The sequence below is a fragment of the Pleurodeles waltl genome, chromosome 3_1 (assembly GCF_031143425.1).
Source record: "Pleurodeles waltl isolate 20211129_DDA chromosome 3_1, aPleWal1.hap1.20221129, whole genome shotgun sequence".
Taxonomy (NCBI): domain Eukaryota; kingdom Metazoa; phylum Chordata; class Amphibia; order Caudata; family Salamandridae; genus Pleurodeles; species Pleurodeles waltl.
In genome coordinates, this window is record NC_090440.1 from 1,656,019,619 (window position 1) to 1,656,039,902 (window position 20,284).

Consider the following 20,284-nt stretch of genomic DNA (forward strand, 5'->3'; position numbering starts at 1 on the left):
TGGTGATGGAGAATGTGTGACCTACCGATGGCTCGTCCGGGGCTAAAGCATGGTGCCAGGCGTTTTTCAGGGTGGGGTCTTCCCTTTGGGCCTGACGAAAACTACCTGCTGCTGTCAGCACCGCCATGGGTATGTGGGAAGTGTGAGCGGAGACTTCCTTGTGAGGGTTATAAAAGTTCTAGCGCTGTTCTTGTTTTTTCATTTTGCTGAGTTTCTGCCTGTCTTTGGGTGCTTCCAGTTCAGAAGAGACAAATGGCGCTTCCACCCACCAAGTAGTAGTGGGATGTTCCTGACAGTTTTTTGTCAGCAAATGTACAAAGTCCTCGTAGTCAGTGCCTATTATCATGTCTTCCCCCAAATTAGGGATAACTCCCACAGAGAGGTGTTCCTCAGAACCTTTCCAATTAATGGAGACAGTAGCTACGGGGTACAGTTTTTGATCCCCAAGAACACAGGTTATGAGGACTTGGGTGGTTGGACTCCATTGATCCAGTTTTACAAGGTCCTGGTTCACCATGCTTTGACTGCACCCTGAGTCTATTAGCACCCTTTGTGCTTCCCCATTGAGACCCAGTATGGTAATGTATTTAGTTTTCTTATTTCTGGACCAGAGCACCCGTCCCTTCATCATACCTATCTCCATAGGTTCCTCTGGTTCCTTCTTCAAAGGACAATGGCGGGCAATATGTCCCCACTCTGAACAATGAAAACACTGTGGTCCGGTTAGGGCCTCCCGAGGGGAAGAGGAGTGCAGAGTGGATGCTCTTTCTGGACCAGGAGTAGCTAGTGGCAGAGGGTGTACGATTTTCCCTACGGCCATCCGAGACGAGGAGGGGGTGGGTTTTGAATAGGCCCCTCGAAACTCAGGTGCCCGGTGGAAGGCACATACCAGGTCTATGGCTGTGCGGTTTGTCAGATCCGGATGTTGTCTGACCCAATTGCGGGTAGTGGTTGGAAAGGCTTCCAGATATTGCTCGAGGATGATGGCATCGAACATGTAATCTTTTGTGGTCTCAGTGGGGTTTAGCCATTTTCCACCTGCATGATGGACCCGATAATACAAAGTGCGCGGGTTTTCCTGGGGCTGACATTTGGTCTGTCGAAATTTTACTCTATAGCTTTCCTGACCCAGACCAATGCGTTCTGATATCGCTTTCTTGACTTCATAAGAAGGTGTCACCCCTCCTGGGTTTACTGCCTGGTATGCGGCCTGAAGATGTCCGGTAAGAAGGGGGGCGATGTATTGTCCCCATTTATCCATGGGCCAATTGCCAGAACTCGCCACTCATTCAAAGTTTGTAAAAAACGAGTCAGGATCCTCATTTTCCTGATACGTTATGAGCATGCTACTCGGGACGTTGGGGTGTACCTTCGTGTGAGCAATGGTATCTGTTAGTTTTCCCAATGCATTTTCATGGACTAGTTGGTTATTCACCATGATTGTGGCCTGATTTTTCAGAGCTGTCTGTAGGGCTTCTCTTTCCTCCTTGGCCTCTTTTAACTGCTGTTCCCATACCAGCTGGAGGTGTTGTTGTCCTTCTGCCAGCTGTCTGCAAGGGTGGGTTTTTCTTCCATTGCGTCAAAGTCCTGATCCCACTTCTGACACCACTTGTGACAGGTTGGCGCAATGAGGACAAGTAGTCAGTGGCTGATGTTATGGTGAGTTTTATTAGGTTTTTAGATTTGTTCCACACAGTTCTGTTTTTTTGATTTATGATGAATGTCTCTTTAATTCTTCCCTTCGTCTTCTTGTTACAGGGCTCCCAGGAGACGCATGTGGGAACAAAAATGAGAAAAATACAGGTAAGTGGTTGGTCCTTTGCTATGGTTCAACTCTTCTCCTATGGTTACTCTTTTCTCTCTTCTTTTTCTTTTGTCTCTTTCCGTCCTTTTCTGTATCTCTGTCAGGCTCTCCTTCGACTTCCCTTTGGCCTGTTCTGTCTGCCTCCTCCTCTTTTCCTCTCTTCTTTCCTTATCTCTCTTTTGGGTGCGCTTTTGGTTTTTCTTTCTAGAGCTGTACCTAGTACTTTTTCTCAGTTCATGCCTGTTCATTCGCTTCTCATCTCTTAGGGTTTCTGTCTGGGCCGGTAGTTCTTCCTTAGTTCCTTTTACTCCGAGCGGCTCCCGTTTATTGTTTATTTTTATGCATTATAATGCCTTGACCATATACCTTCATATGTAATATGTTCCCTTTTCCTTGCCTCTTTGCCTTGCCCCTTGGATTGGCTAGCGTATCCTGATATAACCTGCCTGTGTTATTTACCCTTCATTATCAGGCAATCATGTACTGTGTCCCCTCCTGCATTGGTCGGCACGACCCCTTCCCCGAAACCAAACAACAACAACAAAAACAACAAAAACAATGAAAAAACCCAATTATCGTGCTCTTCCTTATTCCCATACTGTCTTCCCTTTCCCTCCCCCAGTTTAGTATAGCCACGCACCTGATGTGGCCATGCTTTCCCTCAAGCGTGGCCGGAGCTTGCGCTGGGCGCCACCCGCGCCACGGATTCCGGACTCCGATTCCTTGGACAGGCCTTCAGATGTGCAGTCTGCCGCAGCGAAACGTCCTCCTCCTTGGTCGTCGTCAGTATTCCTCCAGGTCTCCTTCTCCTCGCCTGTTTCTCCTCCGACGCCCCCTTCAGTCGCATCGTCCTCCTTTTCACGCCCGAGAAAGGCGTGCATTGGCTTCCCCTGCCCTTCTGCACCCGGAAGTGCAAGGGGATTGAGTGTCGCACTCTGCTCTTCTCGGTCGGAAGAGGCAGTGTCAGTTTCCTCCTCCCGGCAAGACGGGTCGGCTTGCTGTAGCAGCAGTCCGTCACAGCTTCCTTCAACCGGTTGAAATCATATGGTATAGGGTCATTGCGCTCCAACAGCGGCATAGACTAATTAGCTGCATTGCCTCCTAAATAAGAGATAATAAAAGCTACCGTTGCAGCATCGTTGGGGAATGCAGCTGCCAGACACAAAAACTGTAGCTGGCACTGGTTAAGAAACATGTTGAACTTGGCACTATCTCCAAAAAACCTTTCTGGAGGAGCTAAGGGCACAGGGGTTGGTGTTGTGACTATTACCTACAAGCATTGATAAAACCAATTGTGTAACACAGCACATTATGTTTACTTAGAAACATGAATGTTTAACCAAGAACAGAGATATGATTTAACCTTAATCCCTGGGAATGCTGACAGATAACGCAGGAGGCACCTTGGGGATTCCTGACAATACTGTGCGTTTGCGTCATTTTTTTACGCGTTTGCGTCAATATTTCTGATTCAAACTGTGCTTGCGTCATTTTTCTTATTTTTAACATGCATGCAGCCTATAACTAGACAAAGGATGGTATGACCTGCAGTGTGTGTTCTAGTGTTTGGGCACATGTGGCAGACCATACTACTGCGGCCCATAATACTCATATCGTTGTGCAGGATTAGCTCTCTCAACTGATGCAACAGCAGCACAAACTTTAGAAATTAAAATGGATTTTTAAAGTTTGGGCAGGTGCATCAATAGAGGACAGCAAAGCTACGCTACAAAAAAATGATCCATGGCCTGTGTGTTTTCTGTGTGAATTGACTGTTAAAACTACGCTACAAAAAAATGATCCATGGCCTGTGTGTTTTCTGTGTGAATTGACTGTTAAAACTATTTGTGTGCCTTTGGGGGAACGGCATGCAAAACATTTGGCGTAATGTTCATGTCTGTATGTGTTACAAATCACCATCAGATACCAATCAATGAGGTACATCAGTCATGATATGTGTTTGTAATGTCTGTTACCTCTTTTGCTGTGTGTAGTTGCTTGACTTTGGGGACAATACATTTCCCATGACAAACAATTCACAGGAAAGATTGAGGACGGCTGATAAGGGCTATGTCAGACATGTTATCCCTCACATCTCTTGAAATGTTGGCTACCACTTGATGGTCACTTGTGTGTATACTACCAAGGAGTCAGGCATTTGAACATGTTAGGTAGTTACAGCGTTTGTGACACAGAGCCTCAAATCCAATCATACCATTGTTATGTACAGCACAGTTTGACTAATGTAAACGAGCTATGTTCCTCCTGTGGCTGTGGTGGACCAGCAGCCCAGGCTGCATGTGTACACATATTTCCAGTGGTTCATTGCAAAAAAGTGTCCAGTTCAAGTGTGTGGCCACGTGTACCCTGTGTCAGTAAAGGCCTCCATGGTGTAACGGTTACACGCAGGTCTAGTCAGGAGTCTGTGGAGCCAATCCTTGAATTAACAGAGTATCCTTCAAAGCAGATTTGACCTAAAGCCAGAGATCAGCTAACGGCATACAAGGGGATAGGGCAGCTATGGTACAGCAGAAATTACAGAAGGGTGACGACAGAGCAACCTTCTTGTGGTCAAATACTTTATGCATCAGTAACAGGCAAACAGGCAGGTTTCATCACTACATTTGTACATGGTAAGGCTCTGAACTTCCCACAGCAACAGGGAGCATCAGTGCCTCTGTGCAGATTAATCTCACAGCTAGTCACCACGCAAGCCCCATCGAAAGGTGGTGGCAGAAGTGAATCTGTGTCTGGACCATCAGGGCACAAACATGTATTGTCCTTACATACACATTAGTAGCCCTTGTTTGTTGGGCTGGAGGCACAGTACCAAATCCAGGAATACAGCTATGGCACACTGTCACTGTTTGGCACTAATGAATACATGCAAAACCAGACAAAGGATGGGGGCTGGATTCATCCCCTGGAAAACATGTCCTGGTACAAAAAAAGATAAGAAAACAAATTAAACTATTCTATTCAGTTGAGGACTGATCATAGACTTACCAGACACAATACCCCAGGAAACGGAGGGCATGGAGACCAACTATGAGGCAAATGTAGCCACAGGGAACGTCTCTGGTTAACGCAAATACTGGAACCAGTCTGGCTAACAGGACGCAGGCTCTGTCAGGAACAAACATGAACAAGTCAGAAAAACAGTGAGCAGAGTCTGACTGGAACAAGCAGGAACATCACTGTGGAAACAAAGAGCAGTTTCAGGTGTACTCAGCACTGTAACACAATCCAACAAGGGCTCTGGTACACAAATGAATTGTACTCCAATGCACAACAAGGAGCTTCAGGAAATGGTAGCTTCTAAGCAGTTCATAGGCAGCAGCAGGGGCAGGGCAGAGTCAAATGGCTGGGCTACATGAGAGTGCTCACAGGTGTATGCAGCTTCAGTCTCTCACAAGTCCTGGAGTTGATAATCTAGAATAAGGGGCCAACCGGACCTTTCACTTGGGAAGCAATGGACAACAGATTACAGGTCTTACCGACTACCAGGCAGTGCATTATGGGACCTGAAGTCCATGCAGTCAGATGAAGTAGAACTATGACATGCCAAACTGAAAAGGGAAGCACACAGGAGTCAGAATGGGAGTCTGGGTGAGTGTAGATGATGATTCCCAGGGTACAGATAGTCCATTTACAGCGCCCCCTAGAGAAGGGTGGGCAGAGACTTAAAACATGGCAGTGGCAGGACTTATTACCTGGGATGGACTGCGCAGGGCATGTCTTGTGAGCATTGCTTGTCATACCTGGGGCACTCGTGCTATCCATTTTCAGGTTTGATGCACTTCTTGTCACACATGGTCCTTGCAGAGATAGCCGATGTTACACTTACTGCTGTCAAGGGTCTGGTCATACATTCCTGTTACCAATGCAATTTCACATCCACTGCCTTATGTATGATGCACTTTTTCACCTTATGATTGATGGTGACATAGTTGGGTGTCATATGCTGCAATGGACCATGTTGGCAACATGGATGTGTCTCATAACTGTGGTCCTATGAAATTGCCCTTCAACTGTGAAATAGACAGGATGTATTTCATAAAAACTGTGTGTGATATTTGCTGTACATTAATACCCATCAAATGTGATGTGGCATCTGAAGTATGCAAATGTGTCTTTCTGCAACCTCCCTGAGGTAATACTCTGATTATGATTCCTAGAGATCATGTGATGTATAAATAATTACACAGAGCATGATTGAGTGATAAAGTGAGCTGTTTAATTCCATATCGTTACAAAGTGGTGATAGCGACTATTGTTGGAAAATATTTTGTACTATATGTTGTCTGCAACGCATTCCTGCAGCTGTGTTAGGATGTTCCCCCTCGTTTTCCTGGACAGCATCCTCCTCCTCTTTTGGAAGTTGTTGTTCAGGTGCATATAGGGGAATGTTCCTCCTAACACAAATGTTGTGCAGGATGGCACAGGTCAAAATGATCTTGCAGACCATTCCTGGGGAATATAGGAGGCTGCCTCCGGTGATGTCCAGGCACCTGAATCTGGACTTCAGGATGCCAAGAGTCCGTTCAACTATGGTGCATGTCCTCCGATGTACCTCATTATAGGCACGCTCTGCTGCTGTGCTTGGGTTGGCAAATGGGGTTATGATCCATGGCTGGATCCCATAACCCTGATCAGTTGAAAGAGAAAATGGGGGTAAGTATTTTGTTGTTGGTTGCACCAGGAATGTCATTTTGCATGGCAGTTCTTATCGTCTGTGACTCATATGTGTTTGTGGTATTGTGTGGGTTCCTAGGCTTCTGTGAGGTTCTATCTGCATTGGGTTGTTTGACTAGCAAAACTTGTGTTTGGCTAATTGACCTGATATATCTGGTATATTTTAAAACTTGCAGTTCAGTGTGTATCTCCCATGCATTATGTAGTGAGCAAGATGTTTTTGTGTGCATTCACTGGAGGTGACATGATACTTCCGCACACACAATAGATTCCACTGTGGTGGTAACATGGTTGCACTACATGGCCTGGACATCCCATCCAGTTAGACATATGTAATTGCAGATGAAATGCAACAGTGAGGCCCTTTGATTTGGCTGGGTGACAATGCGCAACACATCTCCATACGTTGGCAGCACTGAGGTGTTCAGTATTGACAATGCACAATTGTCCCATGTGTGACTAGTTCTATGCAAACCTGTTTTTGTTCCCTCACCCAGTTGGCTCATGTGCAACCGTTCACCTACACTACTGAACTTGCTCCAGGTGAGCTGGCTAACTTGGTTGTGGGGTTGGATGTTTTTGTGTAGGGAGGCCCATCTCCCTGTACACCTGTTATGTAGATGGGGAATTGTCTCTTTCAGTATGTGTAGCAGTGTGCACTTTGCATTAGTGTCACAGCAACATGTTATCATTGCGCAGTCAACTTCCTTATTGCTAGCTGGCTATGTCACCCCAGGAGTGATGTGGGATGCTGGTACTGCCTCAATAATTCCACATCACCTTAATTTGAGTCCGCGACATCATGCCATGTGTCTCATGGTGTTTGACCTGCAGCAACACACATTGCACACCCCTTACACAGGACATATTGCTTGGAAGGGTGTGGGATTGACTATGTGGCCTTATGTGATATTGAATGGTTAATCTTCCAAGTTGTACTGCCAGTTAAGGCCATGTCATTGTCACTGTGTTGTTTTAAATTGGTCCCTGGTGGCTCTAGAGTGGCACCAATTGTTTTTGGCAGCAGTCATTTGTCCATAGGTGTGAATCCCATTGGGTCAAGATATCAAACATAACTACCAGTGTCACACCTCAGTGTTTTCCTGCCCACTTGTCAATGTAGTAGTGTATGTTTTATGTGTCCTACAGGGTTGCTGTGCTGTGTGTATATTACTAGGTTTCTGGACTTACCAACAAGAAGGCCATTGACATATTGTCCATCCTGAAAGTGCCGATTGATGGTGCTGTGGCGGAAGATGAAGGAATCATGTACACTCCCAGGATACTTTGCCATGATGTTGGTGAACAATCCCTGGTGATCAACAATGGCCTGCACATTGATGGAGTGGGTGTGCTTTCTGTTGCGGTATAGGTGCTCGGTTGCAGCAGGTGGCACAGTCCGGACATGTGTGCTTTCAATGGCACCAAGCATGTGTGGGAAGCCATTAATTTGGTAAAACTCATGTTTGGTCTCCTGCTGCTTCTGCTGTGTGTTGAGGAAGATGATGTGGTGGGGTGTGAGGGAGATGATGGCATCAAGTACCTTGGGAAGGAAGTTGGAGAATGAGGGCTGTGAGACCCTGCAACCAGGGCACCAGTAGTTTGAAATGAGCCACTTTCCAACATGTGCAGGACAGCTAGCAACTTGGTCTCTGATGGCATAATGTGGGGTGGCTGTTAACTGTGGCTCAATTTGGCGCAGCAGCTGCTGAATGGCTTGCCATTTGAGTCTGTATCTCTGGATGATATCATGTTCCCTGAGGCCCAGGAGGGTTGTCTTGGTCCTGAATAGCCTCTCCTGCTTTCTGTGTTGCCTTTGGGGTCCACGTTGGTGTGGTGGTAGCTGCTGCTGTTGGTCCTTTGCTCTGCGTCTTCTGGCATGCTGCATGAGTATCACCTCAATGTCGTCCTTCTTGAGCAATGATGTTGCTTGTGTGAGCTTTCCTTAAGTAGTGGTGTGTTTGCCCCATTTTAATGCCTGCCCTGACCCAGGTGTTAAAATTTGACGCAAATTGGGATTTGTGTCATTTTCCGGGTCCGCTTCCCAGCCGTGAGTCATTTTTGCCCGGTTGGATAAATATGGTGCACAGGTGTTTGAGTCATTTTTTGGACGGGAACGCCTACCTTGCATCTCATTGACGCAAGGCGGTTTCATGCATCCAGAAAATGGCGCAAACTCTGAAATTTTGACACTAGACGGATCTAGTGTCAAAATATAAATATGGTGTTAAATTTGTGCCGGATTAGTGTAAAAGAAATGATGCTAATCCGGCGCAAAGGGAGTATAAATGTGGGCCTAAATGATTTTTTGAGAGACGTGGAATGGCTCCAAATTTATCTGAATATAGCAAGTTAACATCTATCCGTAACAACAAGTAAGTTTATTGTTTCAGCTTATATAAATAAACCATACAATACAAAATCAGACGAAGTGTATAAGCATTTGACACACTTAAAATACACTGAAATTTCACTACAAGTTCTGACTACTAAAGTGCCATGTTCTTGAATCTGGTATTTGATCAGTCAGTCATCACATCAAGTTAAAATAATTGATAGCAAGGAGCTTCAGGATAATCACTAGCAGACTTATTAAAACAGGTGAGGTCTAAACAGACTTACTACACTTGAAATCTACAACATTAACACACCAGGACTTTGCTATGAGATATGCCTAGACACGTAGGCAGCATAACCAGCAAAACAAAAACACATTCACTGCCAGATGACTTATAAACATTGTGCAATCACGTCTAAATCGTAGACGAATTGTCCTACTATCCTGCTAAGTGTAAAGATCTAGTAATTTAATCAACAATTCATCATAGCTGAATACAAATAGCAGCAGTAAAAAGGCAACACAGGCATGCTAATGGCCCTATAGCAAGTTTGTCTGAGATAGCCTAAAATACACCATCTGTTCAGCCTAAAAACTCAATACTATTTAAAAAATAATTCAGCTACAGTTCTTTGCCACCCATCCATGTCTATGGACACATTATACATGGTATTACCCCAAGAGGCACCTTCCACACACCGCTTGTTCTTGTCCCTGTCCCTTTTTAGGTTGAGCATTGCAGCGCATAAGCGCTGCTTTTCCAACGTGTTGGATTGTGTCTGGGCTTTTAACCACGCCCACCACATGCCAATCACTATCACTCGTTCATGGGCTTGCCTTTCAAAAATCCATTGTTATCATTGGTAAATGCTTTACATTTGTCCTTCCTTAGGGTGGCTTTGTTACTGCCTTGGCAATTGACCCTGTTACATGGATAATTGCACGTTTGCCAATAACTTTGACTGCGAGTGAACTTCTTTTTTCTTTTGTCTCTCTCTCTGCGTTCACAGCGGCATTTTGAATCAGCTTGCTTATGTCCACTGTTTTACTTTTTATTTCCAGTTTGTGTGGCAAGAAAAGTCCAGTTAGGAATTAACAACGCTAATAGCTCTACCTCGAGCAAACGCGAGACCATTGCATTGCAAATGCTTTTTCCCTAATGTAAGTGCTTTACAGGTCCTAATTAATCAAGCCTAACCAATTTAACCAATTTGCCCGTAGTCCCTTGTTAATCTCTAGGCCGGCGTAAATATATTCAGCCAACAGGCTGTAGACTAACACGCTATTGGCCTACTGGCATAATAACATAACTATTTTACATTGTCTTATATTATACTTGATAAAATGCGGCCTAAGATATGTCTTGCTTAATGGTGAAGATTTAGTACAGACCAACATAAAGTGCAACAGGGTTTTCTTCTCCTCCTTTCTTACAATCACAATTGGTAGAGGCTGCCTCGTGATTTTTCAAATTTTCACTAATTGTTTTGACCGGCAAAATACCCAGGTGAATTTAATATAAAGTGATCTTTTCACAACAGGGAACAAATTGTCTATACAAAATTCTGACAACGAAGGTGATTTCATTTTTCCGAGATTGGGTGAGCAAATGGTTTCCTGCCATTGAGCGGAAGTACCATAATATTTATCCTTCAGGCGCTGCACAGTTTCAGGGGTCATTGACTCTGGGTTAGTCCAATAAACTTTGGCCCTGATTTATACTTTTTGACGCAAACCTGTGCTAACGGAGTTTTGCGTCAAAAAGTATAGCGCCGGCTTGTGCCATTCCAGGACGCCAGCCGGGCACCATATTAATGGAATGGCGCAATCCACGCAAAGAGTGGGCTAGCGTCAAAGAAAATGACATTAGACGGGTGGGGGTGGCAGTATGGGAGATGGGTGTTTAGAACAAAAAAATTATGCAAGGCTGGTTAGAGTAAAAAAAGATGACTCTAACCAGATTAGCGTCATTTTGTGTTGCTAAACCTACCATGCCACATGACTCCTGCCTTGGAAAAGCCAGGAGTCATGCCCACCCCCCCAACTGCCAGCACAGGGGACTAGGGTCCCCAGGGCATGGCCATTGCACCCTGCGCCATGTATGGGGGCTCCATATCTGGGCCCCCTATGGCATTAAAAAAAAAGGTAAATACTTACCTTTACTTTCCTGAACTTACCTTGGATGGGGTCGCCCGCCCTCCGCAGTCCCTCTGGTGTGGGTGGGGGTATCCCTGGGGTATGGGGAGGGCACATGTGGACTCATTAAATAAGCCCACAGGTCCCCTAACGCCTGCCCTGACCCAGGCCTTAAACAATGGCGCTAAGCAGGCTTAGCCCCATTATTGAGGCCCACCTCCCTCCCGTGCACAATTTTTGCACGGGAGGATAAATAAGGTGCACGGGCCTTAGAGTCAATTTTTGCCTGGGAATGCCTATCTTGCATCTCATTGAAGCAAGGTAGTTTTCTGCAGGCACAAAATGACTTTAAATCCAATATTTCGACGCTAGACATGTCTAGCATCAAAATATAGATATGGAGGTTAGTTTGCACTGCAATAGTGTTAAAGAACTGACGCTATTTCAGTGCAAACAGAGTATAAATATGCCCTTTTGTATCCTAACATCTCAAGGGTCTTAAAATTATGTTTGTACCAATGTAAACAGTTCACTCTATCACTCCTCCATAGTTCACGGACAGCTTTTCGGTAAATTTCCTAGTCGGGCTTTGTCCAGATTCGCACCGAATATAAAACTGGTTTAAGAGCCAACAGTGGTTTAATTGATTTCATTACCCAATTTGAGCCTAAGGGCATCCATTGGGGTCCTTGCCCCCAAAACAGAGAAGATGATGTAGGAATCTGTTTTCCACCATGTCAAGTTCCTTTTTGGTTTTTGTGTCTCCTGACTTCTGTGCCACAGCTTACATTTGATAGGCTTGCATTGCAGGGGCTACTAATCTCCTTCCACACTTGAGGAAACCTCTTCCTACTGCATTAATATAATGGAGCGAGTGCCTTCACTTTTTGATGCTTGTTTGGACCATGATAACTTGTCTTTGACTCTCATCCTCCGGTAGTCAAAAAAATTAACAGACCGATAACTATTGTATATTTTACAGGTAGACCTCTAAGGGTCCCTGCAGTTTGCTATCATGAATTTAGTTTTTGTTGTATTTATCACAAAATGTTTCTTGGTGGAGTAGCTCTTAAAGCAACCCAATAGTTTATTCATTGCCAGTTCAGTGCAGGAAATGAGGACTGCGTCATCTGCATAGAGTAATATTAGTATTTTGTCTCCACCGATTTGAGGAATCTCCAAATTTAAACTTTGAAGCACGCTACCTATATCATTTTTGAAAAGATTAAAAAATAAGGGTGCCAAGATGCACCATTGTCTGACCCCCCTATTGGAGATTTATATTGTGGATAGACTGACGTAGAATGGCTTTCTCAATCGAGTCAAATGCTGTCTTAAGGTCTGTAAACATCATATGCAATGCTGTATTTTTTATGATGGTTTGTTTAAGACAAATATTGCATAATCTCAGGGACACATTTAAGAAAAGTGGTGCTACATTACTTGTAGCACCACTTTTCCTGCAGCCCCTTGCACCCCCTACTGCCACCATGTGTGCGCCGTATTTAAAATACAATGTGACCATGGTGCAGGGTAGGGGGCAATAGCATCAGAATTTCTGACGCTATTGACATACTGTTCAGGGTTAGCGCCACAATTTTGGTGTTAACCCTGAACAGTACATAGGGGCCCATTGAAAACAATGACATGCCCCCCTTTTAACACCTGCTCTGAGCAGTCGTTAAAAATGCTGAAAAAAATTACCCAAAGAAATCTTTTAGATTTCTTTGCACTATTTTTGCAGTCCCCCTAACGGGGGAACTCCCGCTTACATACATTATGTCGGGTGCAGGCATAATGTGGTGCAAGGGGTTACAAAGTGACGCAATGCATGCATTACGCCACTTTGGAAATGTGGCGCAGTGATTTTGGCCTCGTTGAGCCACATTAGCATAAAACAAAATGATGCTAATGTGGCACAAGGAGGTGCTAATGGCTCTTAAATATGCCCCTAAGTGCTTGTTCATTTGTGCGATGGGCTTTCCTGATGCCGGCCTGGAATGTTGACAGTAAATTAATATCCTCAACCCAGGTTTCAGTCCTGGAGAGGGCTGCCTTTACGTAAATCTTCCCAGCACCGTCAAGCAATGAGATTGGATGGTAATTTGCTGAACCATTCAGCAGGCCCTTTTTATGGAGGGACACTATAATTGCTGTTGTCCAAGAAACTGGCACCTTCTCTGTTACCAAAACTGCATTAAATACTGCTGTTAATACAGGAGCCCATAGGGACACATTCCAGCAAAAAATATCGCTTGGCACACCGCCCGGGCCTTATTTGGCTTTTAAGAAAAGATGCCCACCAGAATTTCTTCTTCAGTAAAAGTATTCGTCCATTTCCTATTGTTGGAAACAACTGCGGGTATAAGCATATATTTCCCTGGAAATGGGGTGTCCCGCCTTTGACTGTGGTCGCAGGTGGGTAGAACAATTGTATTCATGGATGGTGCTGAGCTTTTGTATATTGCCCCAAAATGACTGACCCATTCGGCTGAGGTGATAACTGGGTCTAATGATCTAATGATGTTACAGGGCCCTTACAACCCTAGTTGACAATTTTCCAGAAGCATGTATTATCCTTGTCTCTAAGTGCATTTTCGAGGGTGGTCCAAGCTCGTAAGCGAATGTGTGGTTTCTTGTTTGATTAGTGTTTTTTATTCCTGTCGCTGAGATTTTAAGCCTGCTTCCCCTTCTTTCCAGGAGTGTCTGTAACAAAGGGCTTTTGAAAGGGTCTGCTTCATTTTTGCACATCAGTGAACCAGTCTACATTTGCCAGGGAAGTGAGGGACCCTAGCACTGTTTTAAGCCCTGCTGCACCATCTTCAACAAAGTGTGTTTCTTTTATCAGTAATTGAAATTTCTCGATGGTGGTCAGAATGGGGTTATCCAACTCAGTTAGCATATCCTTGTAGGCTTGATTCCAATGAGTGGGTCAGCCCCTTTTATTATTATTTTTTGTACTTTTTTATGCCATGGAATCTTTTTCCCACCAGGTTTTACTATCAGGTTCGCTGTTTCTCTTCTGTGCAGAAAAGACCCCGCAGATATGGGGGAGAGAGGAAATATAAGAGTATAGAGTATCAATTAATGGATCATGGTCACTCTCAATTCTCCTAGTTATTATCATATTTATTACTTGGCTCAATGAATCCTGGTGGGTTTGTATATAATCTATTAGGGTTTCTAGACTGCCAGACCTAAAAGTACATTTGTCAGGGTGATCTAAGCGAGTATGACCATTAAGTATAAAGAGGGTATTCTGGAGCAAGAAAGTATTAAACACCCTTTCCCTTCTGGAAGATCCTAATGATGGAAAGCATGACAAAGAAAGAGATCTTTAGGCTTGCAGCTTTGCTTGATCGAGCATGGATATGTCTGGTTTTGTATTAAAAACCCACATACTGGAACAAGATGGAGGCTGTGGGACTTCTTGGTGTTAGTTAAGTGGGAACCTTAGTAAGAAAGGAACTTAAAATTTGTAACTTTGCTGGATAATAATCTGTATTCCATGGGGGGATGTAGACATTAAATAAGTCCAGGGCCCAAGCATCATGTGTGATTTCCAGATATTGCAGATGAATTCCATTCCTCGAAAAGCTTTCTGCACGCACATAGACTTGAAGGCTCAGTGAAATCCAAACTTTCGGCCTTACCATCTTGCCTTTTGTAGCCTGAAGTCAATGGGCAGTAAACCCCTCAAGAGTAAATTCTTCAAGTGCCATAGGTCTCCTGGAAGCAGCAATCCATTCGTTGTCCTTTAATTTAGACCTCAAACTGCAAAGTTCCAACTAATCTTGTTCCCCTCCCTACTTTTTGCATAGTGGATGGATCCTTGTCCTATATCAGGGATCTTCCATTGACATGTGGTGTTCATTCCCCATCTGCCTGCTGCTGGGCCTAAGGTATATATTTCCCTGGGAGGACAGTCGAAACTAAGATGGTATTTTACTGAGTCATTTGGTAAGCAGTGTGTTTGGCTCCTCGCAGATATGATTATTTGATTTAATTTTAAGTCTGCGTTTAGTTGGTCGGGCAGATGAGCTGAAAGACCACATGCAGATCTAAGCAGTGTCACTAGTTGTGAGAAGCTCTTTTCCAAAAACATACTGTCATCTGGCCAGACCCATAAGAGCCTCTGATACCATTCCATCCCATGTTTGGCAACAAGAATTACCCAAAGGGACAACGCATCTGCAATAGCATGTTTGCCCACCATAACAAAATTGGAGTACAGTGTGTTATCAAAGGACAAGACAACCGCAAAGAATCTGGGTCAAGTGGTATATGCAACAAGTTACATAAAATATCTACTTGAAAAAATTGACTTATCACATTCCTTTGTTTTATGTAGATTCACAGGCATTTTACCCTACTTTCAGGACCACTAGGGAATAGTAGCGCAGCTGAAGAATAGCCTTGTTTATGCCAGATTGCAATGTGCACGTAAACATGTTTGAGTGAGGGTATAGTTGAAAAAATATATCTTGTACTAATAACTGTAGACTCTAGAAAGGCAGCCCGTTTTACCATGAGTGTAGAGACACTTTGTTATTCACTGTAAGTTTCTTCAATAGTCAACGGCAGTCATGTTGAAGACAATAACAAAAGAACGCAAACATGGAGGTCCCTTGAGCCTTTATTTGGTTGCAATCTACATGAAGTCATTGGGTGAAAATAATTGCAGATTCTCCTGCGTTGTTACCACCTGTGTTAAATTCCTGGTCATAATGCATAGATTTGTATGCAGTTCATATCTTGGTCTGTACAGCTGATCAGATAAGACATTTTAGGGTATATCTAAGAGCCCCTAGCACCTTTCGAACGCCACATTAGCGTAATTTTTTAAGCTAATGTGGCGTTAAAAGGCCAAAAACGCTATGCCATATAAACAAAGTGACACAATGCATGCATCGTGCCACTTTGTAACCCTTTGCGCTACATTATGCCAGCACCAGGGAGCGTTCCCCCGTTAACGATAATAAATAGAATTTGCTATTGAGGACTCTAAAAATTAGATTGCTCTCCTTAATTGTTAGTCTTGATGCAGTCAGCTATAAAAGCAATTTTTTGCTGAGTTTTTGAAATTTATGTAGAAATCAAAGAAACCCCAATGGGCATATAGTAAACTGACAGGAACCGAAAGGAGGACAGGAAGGAAGGTGGAAGCTTCCAGCTTTGTGAATATAATATATTGAAGGATGTATTCAATGGCTGTGTTTTTGTTTTATTAACAGCATAGTTCCGAGGTATTGTCATATTGTTCCCCCCTCTCCTGAAACACACAAAGCAAAATACCCCCATTGTTAACAACAGTGTGTTGAGAATGGTGGAATGGATAGTTAGTAGGAACATTTTGCCCAAATATTCTCCCATCAAGATTAATTGAGCCTAGCAGATTTTATAGCAAACATTTATTGCTAAAGTAAAAAATGAGGTGATTGTGGAATGAGACAGCTGTATTATCTGGGTAGGTATGTAAATTTGGAATATGATGTAAAGTATCAGATTACCACACCTCAGTCTATGCAACTAAAATTATTTGTTTAATAAATATATTAGTGATGCATATATGACAAAAATGCTTTTGTGGATAGTGCTAGTAGAGAGTGTTTTACTAGGAATTATATTTCACAATACTGCAATTACTCTGTTAAAAGGAAGCTGAAAGGGAAGTCGATGTATAGATGACAGGTAATGGTGATAAAGACTAAGAACAAAAGTCTCAGTGGACTGCTCGGATAAGCTGCTTGTGTAGTTTAAGAACATGTGAGTAAGAAATTGGGTTATTAGTTGCAAAGTATGTTGGTCCTTCAAAAGTAATAGGTCTACAATTGTCCCCTCACTAAGAAACAAATACCCCAATGAAGCATTTGACCTTCTCAGGGTAGCGAAGCAGAGCAGTCCTAGGCCTACATGAGGGATGTGGTGTGGGCCTGCAATCCCAATTCACTGGCACGCAACAACAATCCAAAAACGTATTATCCAGTCAGTACATTTTCTTCTAAAAAGTAAAAGTACATTTATTACACATGCTAGTAAATACCATGAATTAAGATAGAAATATATACTTCAGGTAGAAGGAAGTACCTTTGGTGACACTTCCATATCACATTTCTCCCCGACTGGGTCCTAAACCCCATAATCACAATGCCACCCCCACCTATAATAAATCACAATAGAAGGGGGTATCATTAGACATAAGGCATGTCTATTGGTTTTGCCAAGGGGTGGCCTCATCTCTGGACCTGAGCATGCATATTTGGTACACATTATATAATTTGTGTGCCCTTTTCAAAAACAAAAAACACGTGGGTTAATCGAAACCGAGTTTTAGATTCTATGGGCCATATTTATACTTTTTTAGCGCTGCATTTGTGTAATTTTTTGACGCAAAAGCGGCGCTAACTTACAAAATACAATGGTTGATGTTCTAGCATATGGAAAGAAGAGCACAATGATAGAGTTAGACATGTACTTAGATATTTCAAGTAAGCCACGTTAACATTAAGGATAGGTGCAACTTTGAAAATGATAAAATGACTATTTGGGTCATTCTTTGATGTACAAATGTGTTACACCAAAACAAGAGTTTATTAATGTTATTCACAATGTAGAGACCACTCAGAGCAAAAAGGAGGTTTATTCTTTTTAGGAATGGTTGAATATTATGATCATTTTGTTGCCAATTTGTCAGCTAAATCTTCTAATCTCTAAGGATTATGTAAAAAGAATGCCATATTTGATTGGAGTCAAATGTGTGAACAAGAATTTATCTTTCTTAAAAAAAGATTTGGAGAGAGCTCCTGGGCTGGGTCGATTTGTTCCTATTGCTGAGTCTATCATAGTGTATGATGCAAGTGGTAAGGATTTAGTAGCAGTTCTTTTCAAAGACATGGCCAAGTTGAAAAAGTAATTGCACATGTGTCAAGAGTACCAAAAGCAGCTGAGATTAAGGGAAGAGAAGCTTTTGCTGTTGTTTGGCCATTAAGAAGTTCTGGTGTTTTGTTGGGGGAACATGTTTACAGTTGGAACAGATCATACACATCTAAAGAAAATCTTTTTAAAGAAAGGGCTCAATCTTATTTCTGCTCGCATTCACCAATGCGTGGATGAAGTGCAAAAATATACACTTAATATGTATTACATTCCTGATGTCAACAATAGTGCAGCGGACTGCTTATCCAAGATAGTGTCCAGCATTTCAAATGGAGATGAGGTGTCTGTAGAATCTCAAGAACAGTGTAGATTATGTGTGGTTACTCAAGGTTCAATTTCAGAGAATGTCTGGGGAGAAAGTTAATATACAGTGCAAAAGCACCTGAAAAAGTAAATAAAATATTTTTTTTAAACTGAAAAAGAGATATGCTTTCAAGAACTATTAAAATAATTACACGAGTTTTCTTTCTATTTGATGGTTACAAATCATTCTTGCGAAACTCGGAAAATGTTTTTCGTTTTCCCAGAAGCTAGCCTTGTGCCAGAACTATAAAGATCCACAGATTCTTAACATTTAATGTGGGACCAAAGCTACATTGTTTATTGCAGCTATTACCTACTGTGCTGTGATTGCATCATTACCTGACCATGTAAGGGATAAAGGGATTTCGCAATCCACAGCAAAGCGTTCTGCACGATTTGCAAAGCTGCAAAGCTACGATTCCACAATAAAATTGGAAGGTGTCCTATTGGTGGTTCCGGTTCTGTATACGAAGTTCGTGCATTCGGCAAATTTAGTGTGTCGTGCATCAGAGGCCAAAAAAAGTTAGTTTAAACTATTTATATTTAACATCCTTATTCAGCCTGATCACATTTGTGAACCACTCCTTGCAGTTCTCAATATTTCCACAAGGCGGTACTGCTACCTACGTCAATGAGAAAAGATTTCCTACTTCGGCTTCAGTAAATTCTGCAGTCACATAGGTTTTTTTTTTATTATAACGTTTGTGAAGTTTGTTAGAATTCTTTATTTTACACAGGAATAGATAACAACATTTTCCCACGCGACTCATTAAGAGATTTGGAATTAGTTGAACACGTACGTGAAATATTACAACAATAACTCAAGTAATTGTAGCAAAATGTTTTAACACACACATGCCCTTAATTCTGAAAGTCTGAGTAAGAGCAGTTTTCTTTTAAAAATCAAAAAAGTGCACTGCACATAGTTTACATGCAAAATCTGATTGGGAATGGGTAATCATAAATCGATAAATGTCTCACACAGATGCTCTTTGTTGTTTTCAAAGATGACAATTTATCCCAGCTAAACGTGTAGACAGAAAGTTGTAGCGTATTTGTGCATAGAATCTCCACAGGTAAAACTGTTCTCTGTGTTACCTTGTGTAATTTTGGAATTGCTTACATTTCCCAAAAAACTCCGAAGCAGCATAATCGCCCACACGTGGCACTTGATAAATCTGGTTAACACAAACTAATTAAGGGTAGAAAATATGAGACTGCCTCAAACCTTTCTCGAGTCTCTCAACACTTGATACACACAATGTTGTGCAATAACAGAACATATTACTGCGTGCCATGCCAGTGTCTGCAAATGTTTCAAGACAATCCTAGTGCCACAATCTAAAAATCGGACCATATTGTGATGATGGCAAACTGACACCAAATACACGTTTGCATTAGCTGGACACCGGTGATAGTCCTTTGGTTGGGAAGAGGCAGTCCAACAGGAATTCCACCTACTGTGGATTGAGGCATAGGTGTTAGTGTGAGCCTCATCCTTGTTGATTGAGCTCGATGAGACGCCCTGCAAACACAGCAAGTGTTCCAATAATACAAACTAACATGAATATCCCAAGCAGAATATGATCAATCACCATTGCCACGAATTTCCATTCTTCAGCGGCCTATGAAAGACAGAGAAAGAAAGAGAGATAGGTAAGTGGCAAATATGCAGAATTGAAAATCACACAACTTACTCAATGAGGTGTCCCCTCCTTGAACCAACACTAGTTGATCTTGCTGCCTTGCAATGTTAAGTCCCACAGACTTTTCATAAAACATCAAAAAGTATTGATACCGTAGGGCAGAAGCTTGATGTAGCATCTTTTATCAGGCAAACACTTCTAGCTTCTATAGTCTTCCATTATGCCTCTCATCCTCACCATCTCACAAACCCCCCTAGTGCTCGCACTCCAGTTCCACCACTACTCATACATGGTACACCATGCATGTTCATGCTTATTCAGAATGCGATCAGGACTCTACATCTATTTCCAAAAAGTATCAGGGTCAAGTCACAAAGCATTTATGAGAAACTGCCAATAGTACTAAAGGAGTACTCTTTTACATAC

General features: G+C 42.7%; 1 protein-coding gene across 1 annotated transcript in view; it reads right to left on the reverse strand.

The window, feature by feature from the left end:
• Positions 1-18,879: 18,879 nt before the first annotated feature.
• CHRNA1 (cholinergic receptor nicotinic alpha 1 subunit) overlaps positions 18,880-20,284 on the reverse strand; it is a 148,110-nt gene continuing 146,705 nt past the window's right edge. The window contains exon 9 of the mRNA XM_069225388.1: positions 18,880-19,837. Coding sequence (XP_069081489.1) covers positions 19,706-19,837 — 132 coding nt within the window. The 3' untranslated portion in view covers positions 18,880-19,705. The remainder of the gene's footprint in view (positions 19,838-20,284) is intronic.